Consider the following 15139-nt stretch of genomic DNA (forward strand, 5'->3'; position numbering starts at 1 on the left):
ACATAATTCTTAGGCTTTCTTCATTATTTTTTGTTCTTTTTTCTGATTGTTCCTCTAACAGATTAGTATTAAGAGATTTGTCTTCAGTCTTGCTGAATCTATCTTCCACTGATTCAGTTCTACTTCTTTGTCCTTCAATGTGTTATCTATTTCTGAAATTTTAATATTAATCTTCTGGATTTGTATTTTTGTATGGTTTTTAATTTTCCTTTTATTTATCAATTTGGTGCAGCCATTTTGATTTTTTTTTTTTAATTATTTAAGAGTTTTATCTGTGTTCTTGATTTTGTCTGTAGTTCCTTGAAGTTTCTCTCAATCTAGTGAAGGTACTTAAATATAGTTCTTTTGAGTTCCTTATCAGGTAGTTCCAATAGCATTTCTTCCTCTGGAAGATTTTCTGGCCCTGTATTTTAGTCTTTTGTTTGAGCCATCTTGTCCTTTGTGTGTGTTTGTGTGTGTGTGTGTGAGAGAGATTTGAAGTTGTCTGTTGTCTCTGAGATGTTACAATGCTGTCATATTAATTTGTTGATTGTATATTGGTTTGCTTCACCTTGATTTTTGTTTTGTTTTGCTTTGTTTTAATATATGCAAGCAACAGGGTGGGAGTGTTACTCTGGTTGCTGGTTTGGCAGAACTGGGACACTTGCCATTTTTCTCCAGGTGAATTTGTTAGTGGGTGGGAGTATGGGTGGGAGTCTCTGATTGCTGATTGAGTATAGCAACTGAGGGCAGGCTAAGCAGGTGTTGGCTGCCATCTATCATCAATCCAGTGGTGCTGAAGTGGGTGGTGGCATTCACCCAGGGGGTAGGGTGGCAGGTGTGGTAGATATGGCTGGGTAGGGTCACTGGCTCCTGATTGCTGAGGAAATAACAGAAAGAAAAAAATGAAGAGGTAGAACAGAAAAGAAAGTGATATGCAAAGTGGGGTGATCTAAGAAAAAAGAGAGAAAAAGAAGAAAAAGAGAACTCAAAACAAAACAAAATCTTTTTTTTTAAAAAGAGGGACTTCCATTAAGATGGCAGAATAGGCAGACAAGCTCCACAGACCCTCTTCAACAAAGAAAAGAGAAACCAATTGACAGAGACACAGAAGATAATCTTGGAACCCTGAGCTTTGAAAGGAAGGATACAGAAGTGGATTAGGCACCAACTAGTGGAAAAACCTGAAAAAAAAAAACAAAAAACCAATGAATATGAAGATGGTCAGAGCAGTGGACTGACAGCTACTTTGATAAGACCAACAGCCTGCATATTTCCATTTGGTGCTGGGACCTGAGAATTGACCTACAGATCAGCCTTGGTTGCCAAGGATTGCAGGGACGACTGCACTGGTAGCCTATTACTAGGAAGGGAAACAGCAAAAAGGGAGACAATTTGAGTTGTGGACTTTCAGCTTTCTGGAGGGCACAGCCATTTTGATAGTTTATAAGCAGCCACCACTTTGGATATTTAAAGTGACTGAGGGTGCAGCCATTTTGAATGTATAAAAGCAGAGGCCATTTTGAATATTTAAAGTGACCAAGGGTGCAGCAATTTTGAATCTTTACAAGTGGAAGCCATTTTTTATTTTAAAGTGACAGCATGATCATTCAAATTTCAGGGACCTAAAGAGTAGGCTTTGTTTGCCAAGAATGTCAAGGACAAATGAGAGGCTTACAACAGGAAAGGAGACAGGTGGTAAGTATATAAGTGCTGCCAGCTAGCGAATACAGGAACATGGCACAGTACCCTGCTTACGTAGATAACATACAAAGGAAATTAAAATCATGGGCTAGTCACTCCAACATATAATTACCAATTAAATATAAACACAAAAATGTCACAATGCCTCAGAGACAGCAGAGCATCACAGTCCACACAAAGAAGCAAGATAAAGCAGAAGAAACAAGGAACAAGGATACAGACCCAAAACACATCCCTCAGGAAGACACAGCATTGGAACTCCCTCGTAAGGAATTCAAAAGAATTATATCTAGGTACCTTCAACAAATTGAGAGACAGATCAAGGAAAACACTGACAAAATTGAGGAGAACACAGAGAAAACCATAGAACAATTTCAAAAGAAAAACAAGAACAAAATGACAAAAATAAATGAAAATTTAGAAATGATACAAAATCTACACACAGAAATCCAGAAGATTAATACTAAATATATAACCCATTGATCAGTCAAAGGAGTATAAGTGAATCAATGGGAGACAAAATTAGTGAGATTGAAGGCTAATACCTCAATACTTCTTGGGAAAGGGATCAATCAGAAAAAAGATAAAAAAAAAAAATGAAAAAAACCTAAAGTTCATCTGGGATACCATCAAAAGGAATAACCTATGTGTAATCAGAATTCCAGAACAGGAAGAGACAAATAAAACCATAGAGAAAATTTTCAAAAATTTGTTGGAAGAGAGTTTTCCTGGTATGATGAAATATGAGAATATAGCATTCAGGAAGTCCAATGAACCCCAAACAGGATAGATCTCAAAAAAAATCACCAAGACATCATCATCAAACTTATCAAAAACAAAGACAAGAAAAGAATCCTGAAAGTAGCATGGGAAAAATAAAAAGTTAACTACAAGGGGCAACCAATATGAATAAGCTCAGATTTCTCAGCAGAAACCATGCAGACAAGAAGGCACTGGGATCGTATATATAAAACCCTGAAAGAGAAAAATTTCCAACTAAGAATTATATACCCAGCAAAACTGTCCCCCAAATATGATGGTGAAATTAGGACATTTCCAGATAAGCAGAAATTAAGGGAATTTGTTAAAACCAGACCACCCTTACAAGAGATGCTAAAGGAAGTCCTTTGGACAGAGAAGCAACAACAGCAAACAACAACTGACCATTAACACACATGATGACAACCTAGAAACCAAGCCAACTATGGAAGTATCCAAAGTAAATAAGCCTATGAGATTGTAAACATGTAACCAGAGACATTAATTGACAAATGAGGACAACTACAAACCAAAAAGAGGGGAAAAAATGTGTAGTTACAAAACTTCTAGATTGTAGGGAAGTCAAGACAACTACAAGATAGAACAGATGACTGTTCTAAACTTGGGAAAAAACTATAAATCACAGGGTAACCTCAAAGAAAAATGATAAACCTTCACATCAAAATAAAAAAGAGGACCACCACAAATATTTAGCAAATGCTAAAACAATAGCAATAAAGGAAGTGATAACACAATCCATAAACAAAACAAGCTCAGCAGAGAAAATTATATGGAACAAAGAAATCAACAGTATGAAAAAGCACATAACAAAATGACAGCAACAAATTCATACTTGTCGATAATTACATATCTGGCAAGGGACTTATCTAAGATTTATAGAAAACTTCAATGCCTCGACACCAAAGGAATTAACAATCCAACTGAAAAATGGACAGAAGACATGAATAAACACTTCACCAAAGAAGATATTCAGGTGGCCAGCAAACACATGAAGAGATGCTCATGATCACTGGGCATCAGAGAGATGCAAATCAAAACAACAATGAGATACTATCTCACTCCAGCACTGATGGCAAGGTTCAACGAGACAGGGAATAACAAATGCTGGTGGGAATGTGGAGAGATTGGGACTCTCATACACTGCTGGTGGGACTGTGAAGTGATACAACCACCATGGAAAGCAGTATGGCAATTCCTTAGAAAGCTGGAATTGGAGATACCATTTGACCCAACAATCTCATTACTAGGTATATATCCTAGAGAGGTGAAAGCCAGGACAGGAATAAATATATGTTCATAGCAGCACTGTTTACAATAGTAAAAAGATGGCAACAACCTACATGACCATCAATGGAAGAGTGGGATGACCAAACTATGATACATACATACAATGGAATGCTATGCAGCACTAAAGAATAATATAGAATCTGCAAAACACTGCATAACATGGATGAACTTGGAAAACATTATGCTGAGTGAGATAAGTCAAACACAGAAGGATGAATAGAGTATTAGTTGATTATTGTAAAAAGTCAAGGAAAGGTTTATATATGGAAGTAAACTTTGTTGGTTGCGAGGAGTGGGTGGAGGGAAGAGAACACTGCAAAAAAAAAATGCATTGAGCTATGTCACTTTAGTTTTGTGTATTTCACTGTACATAAATTATATTTCAATAAAATGCATAAAAAAAGGACATATGACAGTACTGGTACAAGTGCTAGCTGCCAAACACGACTGTGGCAGAAAATTGGCACTCACTGCACAGGTATGCTCACTGATGAATATGGAGGATGAGGACTGGGCACCATTGAATGTGGGAGGTGGCAGAGGGCAGGCATTTGCTCACCTGGATCAAAAGAGAAAGAAGAAAAAAGCAGAAAGAGAGAGGTAGAAATAAAAGAAGTAAACAAGGAAGGGGAAAGAGGGAAGAACTGAGAAGAAGAAAGGAAAAGAGGGAAAAAAATGGTGCAGGTGATATCCACAAAACATAGCTGCAGCAAGAATGTGGAGCTCCCTCCAGGGAAGTGAATACCACCATCCACGGAGGGGTGGGGATGGGCACTGCTGACTGTGGAGGAGAGTGGTGGGCAACCACTCCATGAGATCAATTTAAAAAACAAGTGTAGGGGAACAGAATAATAAAATAAAAGAAAGAGTAAAACAAGGAGGAAAAGTAGGAACAACTAAAAAGAAGGAAAAAATGAAAACGTACACAATGAAAAAGAAAAAAAAAAAAGCAGCATAGTACTGGCCAGTGTGCTAGCTACCAAACATGGCTGCACAGCAATGCAACACTTGGTGCACAGAAGTGCACACTTCTGACCAGGGAGGGGCAGAGGAGGGCTGCTAATGGGGGAAGGGGTGTCTGCTCTGCAGGATCCATAAAAAAGCTAAAGGGCAAGGAAAGAGGAAGAAAAAAAAAAAGGAAAGGAAAAAAAGAAAAGGGGTGTGTGAAAGAAAAACTAAAAAGAAAGATTAAAAATAATAATAAGAGCACAGAACTGGCAGTATGTGTGTAGGTGTTTGACCCACCACAGGTGGGTAAGGGAGGTCACACCTCTGGTTACCAGGAGGTTATGCAAGGTAAGGGGAGAGGTAACAACTCTCTGGTCTCCAATCATGGCTGTAAGTGCCGGTGCAGCCCTAGAGAAGTGAAGCTGGTGATCTGTTACTGCTCCTTTCAGAAGGCTGCTTGCACTAATTCAAAAAGGAGTGGCACTTTACCCCTCCTTGTTCACTGTTTTCATTCAGTCTCTTCCTCTCAACAGTATTTGATCTACTTCTTTATCCTTTCCTTTTAAGCTCTGGGTTCCAGGATTGTCATCCATATCCATTTCACTTGGTTTTTCAAGTCCATTATAGAGGGTCTAGATGGTATATATTCCTAGTCCACCATCTTGGATCCTCCTTGACTGCAATCTTTACAGAAGATGTTCACCAGGCCTTTCTTCCATGGTGCTCATGGGTGGATTTGAACCACCAACCTTTAGGTTGATAGTAGTACACAAACTTTGTGCCACTTAGGGACTGTAATAGCTTATTAGCTTTGTTGTTGTTATGTGCCGTGGAGTTGGACCCGACTCACAGCAACCCTTCCTTGGGTTTCCGAGGCAGTATCACTATGGAAGTAGATTGCCCCATCTTCCTTCTGAGGAGTGGCTGGTGGGTTTGAACCGTAATTCCGTATCCTATTGGGACTTTGGACAGAGTTAAAGCTATACAGCTCTCTGCTCCCTGATGGCTTTAAGAGAGAGACTGGACAGCCTGGAGACTCCCAAGTGTGTGGTGGATACAACTGGAAAATAATTAGGGCAGGGCCAGTATGGTGCCGGCTACATGGTAAGTATCCAATAAGTATTCCATTTGCTGGGCAAAAGGAAGAGGGAAAGGGAATGGAAGAGAGGCTGTCTTAGTTACCTAGTGTTACCATAACAGAAATACCACAAGTTGTCTTTAAAGAACAGAAATTCATTTCCTCACATTTCTGGAAACTAAAAGTCCAAATAAAGGTCTCAGCTGCATCAATTCCCTCTGTGTGCCTCTCTCCTATTTCTGATAACTGCTCATGATCCTTGGTGTTCCTTTGCTCATAAATGATCCTCACATGTCATCCATTTGTGTCTCTGTGGCTATTCTGATCTTTTTATAATCAGAAGTAATTAGGTTTAGGATCCACCATATGACCTCAACCAATTGATTAGATTATGTTATGAAAAGTGGTTATATTATAGTACACAAGGTAATTTGCACTACCAATAAACTGATTTAATCATGTGTAACAATTCCATGACAGCAACTAGACTAGTATTTGGGCAATCTCCTGGGAATCATAGCTTGGCCAAATTGACATGTAAAATTAACCATCACAGGAGCCAACCTCCATCATGGCTCTGGAACAAATTCTGATATGATAAGTCATGTCTTGATTATATTCAAAAATAAGGTTTTTCATGTACCAGAGAAAAATGTGATGACCCTGGGAGGTAACACAAGTAGGATATATTATGGTAATTATTTAAAGATTTCAGGTTATTGATTCAATTTCACGTGCAAAAAGCAAAATTAAAAAGCAAGTTTTTCAAATAAAATGTGAACACAAGATAAGTAGCAATTTTCTTTCTTATTACATATATATTGTTGTAAGTAGAGTGAATGTCCTCTCTCAGCAGGAAAAAATTCATAAGTGACAAAGTTTGAAGAATGGTGACAAGTTTTGCATAAATTTTGTTTGTCTAGCACAAAAATTAAAAAAAAAAAAACCTCAGTTATGATTATAGCCAACTTTAGACAGTATGACAAGCAAATGGGAATTCTCCCCCATGTTAGACAAACCAAATGAGATTTATAACTAAGCATGTTTAAATAAAATGTGCATGTGTAAGCTCAGGGAAATGTCTAATGCTGACCACATCTGCAGAGATGCACTTCTAGAAACCCACTGATATCAGATATGTGCAGCCCATTTTCTCAAATAAAAGGTTATTTCCTGGGGTTTATTCTTGCAGTTTAGAAGGTCAGTCACTTCACAGTCCCAGGTAATGGTTAATTTTGTTCCTCTTTCCCTTTTTTTCTATGAGCTCAATGACATTTGCTTTGAGCAGAGTAAAGAGGACAATTATTCTGTCATCACACAGATACTATTGCTGTAGCTAAAATTATTTTTCTTTCCTTTCAGACAATAAACAACAAGACATTGGACTTTTATTAGGAATGGTCTTCTTTGCCATTATGTTGTCCATTCTTTCTTTGATCGGTATATTTAACAGATCACTCCGAACTGGGTAAGTTTCTGTAGAATTTCTGTTTTCTGGTTTAGACTATGTACCAAACAAATGAACAAATAAACCAAAAAAAGTAAACCTCACTGCCATCGAGTCGGATTCAAGTCATAGTGACCCCTCCTTGGGTTTCCAAGGCGGTATCACTATGGAAGTAGATTGCCCAAACTTCCAAGGAGTGGCTGGTGGGCTTGAACCACCAGCCTTCTAGTTAGCAGTCAAATGCCTTAGGCAGTATGCCACCAGAGCTCCTTATATACACATCTATCACCAAAACCTAAAGTCAACTCAGTTATTCGCTTAAAAAAAAATCCATTTACTTTTTTATTCGGGGAAAGGAAAGATAAAAAGGACAATGTTTTATGAGAAACTACACATGCCAAATTCTTTACAAATGCCATTCGTTTAACACTCACATTAACTCTGCCTGAAAAGCTTTATGGCCTATTTTGCAGATAACTTAAGCAAGCTAAATACTCAGCCAAGGTCAATAAACACTAAGCCAGGAATCCAGCCACTACCTGAATCAAAGCCCATGTTTTCACCTTTACTACACAGCCTTTTCATTGTGCCTGGATAGTTTAGAGTAGTTAAACCATACCAAAGCCAAACCCCTTGCCATCGCATTGAATCTGACTCACAGCTACCCTGTAGGACAGAGTAGAACTTCCCTATAGGGTTTCCAAAGCTGGAAGTCTTCATAGAAGCAAACTGCCACATCTTTCTCCCATGGAGCGGCTGATGGGTTCAAACCACCAATTTTTTCAGCTGAATGCTTTAATCACTGTGTAGCCAGACTCTGAGTTAAGTCATAATGTGCCTGAAATTCTGTCTGAGAAATTAGCTGAAGCAAATTCTATCCCAACAAATCAAATCTGTGAAGAGAAGTATGGTGAAAGCACACTTGAATTGCCACTTTGTTCCCAATTGTGTTGGTATTACAGCATCCAGCCTTAATCCTTCTTCCTTGGCCTCCTTCAAGCATTTTATTTTACAGTAAATATTAGGAAAGACCTTTGTCTAGTTGTGGACAAGTGAGATTTTGAGGAAAGTATGGTTTTGCTTTTCTAAATTTCACTAGATTTATGGAGTGTTTCCAACCTGTTAATATATGAGTTGTTTAATATGCAATCTCTCAGTATATCCAATTCCAAATTTTGACACATATTAATGTTCTTTGACAAATTGGCACTAAGTTTCATTTTCTTGCCATCATTTGCTTCTTGAGATTATTTCTTTTAAATTTATAATTCAAATACAGTAGAAAGTTTTAAGTTAGCTGTTCTGAGTAAATTATACTAATATATTTTTAAAATTTATGTAGCTTTTTCCTTCAGAACCTAAGCAATACTTCAAAATTTAAATTGTACACTAATAAACAAATCCATAATGCCCTTGCAAGGTGAGCAAATGAATATGTACTTTATTTTAGATGATTTTAAATACACTTGATTATAAAACCTCTTGAGATAGCTTAATGTTTAAGCTAGTACTACATAAAATATCAATATTTGTGTTATTCAAAGATGTCTTAGTTTGAAAAAAAGAAAGAAAGAAACCTAAGGTGATTACCTAAAATAACCTAAGAAATAACTTTCAATTGGTAATGACAGATATGAAATTAGAAAAATTTTCTAATTTAGCTATTTAAGAATGCATTCTTTTTAAAATTATTTAATATAACTGTACATTATTTCCACCTCTCATCTGTCAGTTTGTTGTATTGTGGTGGATTGTATGTTGCTGTGAGGCTTGAGGCTATGCCACCAGTATTTCAAAAACCAGCAGGGTCACCCATGGTGGACAGGTTTCAGTGGAGCTTCCAGACTAAGATAGTCTGGCAAGAAGGATGGGGCCATCCACTTCTAAAAAAATTGGCCACTAAAAGCCTTATGAATAGCAATGAAACACTATCTGATATATTACTGGAAAACTTTATGAATAACCCTGAAGCATTGTGTGATATAGTGCCAGAAGATGAGCCCCTCAGGTTGGAAGGCACTCAAAATAGGACTAGGGAAGAGCTGCCTCCTCAAAGTAGAGTTGACTTTAACGACGTGGATGGAGTAAAGCTTTCAGGACTTCATTTATTGATAGGGCATGACTCAAAATGGGAAAAAGATTGGAGGGAAAAAAAAAAAAAGGGGGGGGGGATGTTTGGGACCAGGTTTGCTGGTCCAATAGAGCCTGGTGGAACCACTGAGACTATGGCCCCTAGCTACCCTTCAGGTCTGGAATTGAGACCACACCTGTGGTTTCCAGCCAAGCAAAGTACAGGTATGTGAGTTGAACATTTACCTCAAGTGGACACATGCCCTTGAGAGAACAATCATGGGAGAAGGAAGGGCACCTTATGCACAGGGAGACAGCTTAGGGGGCAGGAGAGTATGGAGGGATGGACACTGGGAAGTGGTACCTTGGGGAGGAAATTGGAGGGGAGCTGTTGCATTGTGGTAAATTGTGGTCAATGACATGAGACAAAGTATATGTGAACTGCTGTATCGAGAGTGATTTTGCTCTGTAAATCTTCACCCAAATCTAAATAAAATAAAATTAAAAAAAAAATGGGAAAAAGAAACAGCTGCAAACATCCATTAATAATTGAAATGTGGGATGTATGATGTATGAATCTACAAAAATTGGAAGTTGTAAAAAGTGAAATGGAATGCATGAAAGAATGCATAAAGATTGATATCCTAGGCCTTAGTGAGCTGAAATGGACTAGTATTGATGTTTTGGATCAGATAATCATATGGTCTACTATGCCAGGAATGACAAATCGAAGAGGAATGGCATCACATTCATCATCAAAAAGAATGTTTCAAGATCTATGCTGAACTGCATTGCTGTCGGTGATAGGATAACATTCATGCCATACAAGGAAAATTAGTTCATACTACTATTTTTTTTTTAACTTACACACCAACCACTAAAGCCAAAGATAAAGAAATTGAAGCTTTTTACCAACTTCTGCAGTCTGGAATTGACCAAACATGCAATCAAGATGTATTGGTGACTGGTGACTGGAATGAGAAAGTTGGGAACTAAAAAGAAGCATCAGTAGTTGGAAAATACGGCCTTGGTGATAGAAATCAGGTTGGAGATCGTATGATAGAATTTTGCAAGACCAGCAACTTATTCATCACAAATACCTTTTTTCAACAACATAAATGGTGGCTATAGACATAAACCTTGCTAGACAGGATACACAGAAATCAGACCAACTGCATTTGTGGAAAAAGGTGACAGAGAAGCTCAATATCGTCAGTCAAAACAAGACCAGGAGCTGACTGTGAAACAGACCATCCACTGCTCACACATAAGCCCAAGTTGAAGATGAAGAAAATTAAAACATGTCCATGAGAGCCAAAATACAACCTAGAATATATCCCACCTGAATTTAGAGACCATCTGAAGAACAGATTTGACACATTGAACACCAATGCCTATAGACAAGAAGAGTTGAGGAATGAGATAAAAACATGATACATGAAGAAAGCAAAAGGTCATTAAAAGACAAGAAAGGAAGAAAAGAGCAATTTGGATGTCAGAAGACACCCTGAAACTTGTTCTTGAATATAGAGTAGCTAAAGCTAATTGAAGAAATGCTGAAATAAAAGAACTGAACAGAAGATCCAATGGGCAGCTAGAGAAGACAAAGTAAAGTATTACAATGAAATGGGCAAAGACCTGGAGTTAAAAAATCAAAAGGGAAGAACACGCTTGGCATTTCTCAAGCAAAAAGACCTGAAGAGAAAATTCAAGCCTCGAGTTGGAATACTGAAGGATTTTATGGGCAAAATATTGAAAGATGCAGGAAGCATCAAAAGAAGATGGAAGGAATACACAGTGTCACTGTACCAAAAAGTACTAGTTTGACATTCAACCATTTTAGTAAATGATCAAGAACTGATGGTATTGAAGGAAGAAGTCCAAGGTGCACTGAAGAAACTGGCAAAAATCAAGGCTACAGAAATGATGGAATACCACTGAGATGTTTCAGCACACAGATGCAGCACTGGAGGCTCTTACTTGTTTATGCCAAGAAATTTGGAAGAGAACTACCTGGCCAACTGACTGGAAGAAATCAATATTTGTGCCCACTCCAAGGAGAGGTGATCCAACAGAAGGTGGAAAGTATTGAATAATATCATTAATATCACACACAAGTAAAACTTTGCTGAAGGTAATTCAAAATAGTTGCAGTAGCATATTGACAGGGAACTTTCAGAAATTCAAGCTAGATTCAGAAGAGGACATGGAAAGAGGGATATCATTGCTGATGTCAGATGGATTTTTACTGCAAACAAAGAACAGCAGAAAGATGTTTACCTGGTCTTGACTACACAAAGGCATTCAACTGTGTGAATCATAACAAATTATGAATAACATTGCAAAGAATGGAAATTCCAGAACACTTAATTGTGCTCATGAGGAACCTGTATGTAGACCAAGAGGCTGTTCTTTGAGTGGAGCAAGGGGATATTGAATGGTTTAAAATCAAGAAGGGTGTACATCAGGATTGTATCTTTTTATTATACTTATTCAATCTGTATGCTGATCAAATAATCCAAGAATCTGGACCATGTGAAGAAGAATGCGGCATCAAGATTGGAAAAAGGCTCATTAACAACCTGTGATATGCAGATGAGGCAACCTTTCTTGCTCAAAGTGAAGATGACTTGAAGCACTAACTGAGGAAGGTCAAAGACTACAATCTCCAGTATGGATTATACCTCAATACAGAGAAAACAAAAATCCTCACAACTAGACCAGTAAGTAACATCACAATAAATGGAGAAGATTTACGTTGTCAGTGATTCCATTTTACTTGGATCCACAATCAACACCCATGGAAGCAGGACTCAAGAAATCAGACATTGTATTGCACTGGGAAAATCTGCTGCAAAAGACCTCTTTAAAGTGTTAAGAAGCAAAGATGTCACTTTGAAGACTAACATGAGCCTAACCTAAGCCATGTTAGTCTTCAAAGTGACATCTTTGCTTCTTAACACTTTAAAGAGGTCTTTTGCAGCAGATTTTCCCAGTGCAATGGGTTTGACTTGACAGCAAACAACAACAACAACAACAACAAACCTAAGCCATGGTATTTTCAATCGCCTCATATGCATGTGAAAGCTGGACATGAGTAAGGAAGACTGAAGAAGAGTTGATGCCTTTGAATTATAGAGTTGTCAAAGAATACTGAAAATACCATGGACTTCCAGAAGAATGAACAAATCTGTCCTGGAAGCGGTACAGCCAGAATGCTCCTTGGAAGTAAGAATGGCCAGTCTTTGTCTCACCTATTTTGGTCATGTTTTCAGAAGGGCCATTCTCTGGAGAAAGATATCATGCTTGGTAAAGTAGAGGGGCAGTGAAAAAGAGGAAGACCCTCAACAAGGTGGATTGATAGAGTGGCTGCAACAATGGGCTCAGTCATAGCAAGGATTGTGAGGATGGCTCAGGATCACACAATGTTTTGTTCTGTTGTACGAAGGGTTGCTGAGTCAGAGCTGACTCAACAGGTCCTAATAACAGTGTGCCCTGCCTATCAGTAGAGTGTCTAAAAACTTTCCTAACAGTAGTGAACCTCTCTAATTGGGTCTAGTTTCAGGCATAAAAAAGAATGTGAATTATTGGAAAGGCTGAATCATAAAACACTGTACAAATATGTGTAAAGAAATAATTTTTACTCTAACATTCAAGAACACATTAGGCTGGCAAAATTTATTCAGCTATTTCAGTTGTTACTTAGTAGAATTTCTTAGAGAGCCTGCTTAAATAGAGAAATAAGGCTACCTGTCATTAATAGTCCATAAGGTAAAAAATGTGTCTTAAATCACCTTGGTCTCTTATAAGTTCCCGATACAACCTGTTTGTTCAAACAAATTTGTACAGAAAATTTCTGATTAGTGCTCTAACAGTGCCAAGGGTTAGCTTGAAGTAAGAGGTAGGGCATTGAGAACTTCTCCTTCTTTTCATCATCTGCACTCCAGTGATCTTTAATAAGTACATGGTGGAAGTAAAGGCCTTATTCTCACTGTACTACTCAATTGGAAGACAAATTCCAGCCTTTCCTCCATCCATGTAAAGAAATTCTGGAACCATCACTATCATTGTACCCTATTTGGAATTATTACAAATTCATAATTAGAGGAGTTCAGATTATAAGGTTTTACTATATAACATTCTGTTCTTTAATACTTTACTGTGGTTATGCTCACCTTGGACAGTTGTACAAAATATCCCTGAAGTTTTTCATTTCCACACTAACATCTCCTCCTTATAATAGTTTGCCATATTCAGCATGTACAATTTCATGACTAGGAATGTTATCTTGAATCTCCTATGAATTTCTTGAAATTTTCCTCCTTTTTAGAAGAGTGACAAAGACAAGAGGACTTCTGAAAATATATTGAATCAACTTGCCACTTAACTTTCTTAAGAGGTGGAAATCTTAGCTCCTGCATCAAGAAGTTGGCTTTTTATTATGCATTCCTAATTGGTTTCCTAATTTCCTTTATGATTATCTGTATCAATGCTAAAGTAAAATATTTCTAATATGGCATTTTTGTTTTTTAGAATTAAAAGAAGAATCTTATTGATAATACCAACATGGCTCCGTGAAGATATTCCCAATGTAGAAAAAAGCAATGCTGTGAAAATCCTGCAGGTAACAAAATACCATCAAACAAAAACTGTGTGGCATCTGAAACCAAGAACTAGAATGGAACGTCCACTCAATTAAATAAATATGTGTACATGTTTGTATATAAAAACAAATTGCCATCCAGTCAGTTATGACTCATGGAGACCCCATGTGTGTCAGAGTAAAACTGTGTTGCACAGGGTTTTCAGTAGTTGATTTTTCAGAAGGAGATTGCAAGGCCTTTCTTCTGAGGTGCCTCTTGGTGGACTCAAACTAACAACCTTTCTGAAAGTAGCCAAACACATTAACCATTTGTACCACCCAGAACTCCTATATTGTATATACATATGTAGAAATAAAATTACCCATATTTCAAATCATGCATAAAAGATATGAGAGGATGGAGGTGATGGTGGGGGATGAGTAAGAGAAGCAAGATTGAAACAGTGCTATTTAAAATGAAAAAGTGAAGAGGAAGATTGTAGACCAGGTGCCAGAGTACTTCAGGACAAAGGAGGAGGGCAGAAAAGATCATTAAAATGAACCCTAAAGACTCAAAAGGGCTTCTTTCTATATGAAATTGTAGGAGAAGATAGAGCCAAGGATTTTATCTCTTAACTCCTGAGATATAGTGGAGTGCACGAAAATATATATGAAAGGACAATGGAATGAATGACATTATAGTCATCATCAAAAAGAACATTTCAATATCTATTCTGAAGTACAATGCTGTCAGTGATAGGATAATATCCATACCCTGCGAGGAAAACTAGTTAATACTAATATTATTCAAATTTACACATCAACCACTAAAGTTAAGGTGAAGAAATTGAAAATATTTACCAACTTCTGCAGTCTGAAATTGGCCTAATATGCATTCAAGATGTGTGATTATTACTGGTGATTGGAATGCAAAAGTTGAAAACAAAGAAGAATCAGTAGTTGGAAAATATGACCTTGGTGATAGAAATGATGTCAGAGATCACATGTTAGAATTTTGCAAAACCAGTGATGTGTCCATTCCAAACACGTTTTTTTTCCAACAACATAAATGGCAACTATGCACTTGTACCTTACCAGATGGAATTTGCCAATATATGGGCAAAATATTGAATGATGCAGGAAACATCAAGAGAAGATGGCAGGAATACACAGAATCACTGTACCAAAAGGAACTGGTTGATCTTCATCCATTTCAGGAAGTGGCATATGATCTAGAACTAATGGTACTGAAGGAGGAAGTCAA

General features: G+C 37.5%; 1 protein-coding gene across 1 annotated transcript in view; it reads left to right on the forward strand.

Moving 5' to 3' along the window:
• IL23R (interleukin 23 receptor) overlaps nt 1-15139 on the forward strand; it is a 130975-nt gene that overhangs the window by 106301 nt on the left and 9535 nt on the right. The window contains exons 8-9 of the mRNA XM_007959338.1: nt 7139-7244; nt 13827-13917. Of these exons, the coding sequence (XP_007957529.1) occupies nt 7139-7244; nt 13827-13917 (197 nt within the window). The remainder of the gene's footprint in view (nt 1-7138; nt 7245-13826; nt 13918-15139) is intronic.

This window comes from Orycteropus afer, unplaced genomic scaffold, assembly GCF_000298275.1.
Source record: "Orycteropus afer afer isolate SDZICR_OR568_19922 unplaced genomic scaffold, OryAfe1.0 scaffold00016, whole genome shotgun sequence".
NCBI classification, from domain to species: domain Eukaryota; kingdom Metazoa; phylum Chordata; class Mammalia; order Tubulidentata; family Orycteropodidae; genus Orycteropus; species Orycteropus afer.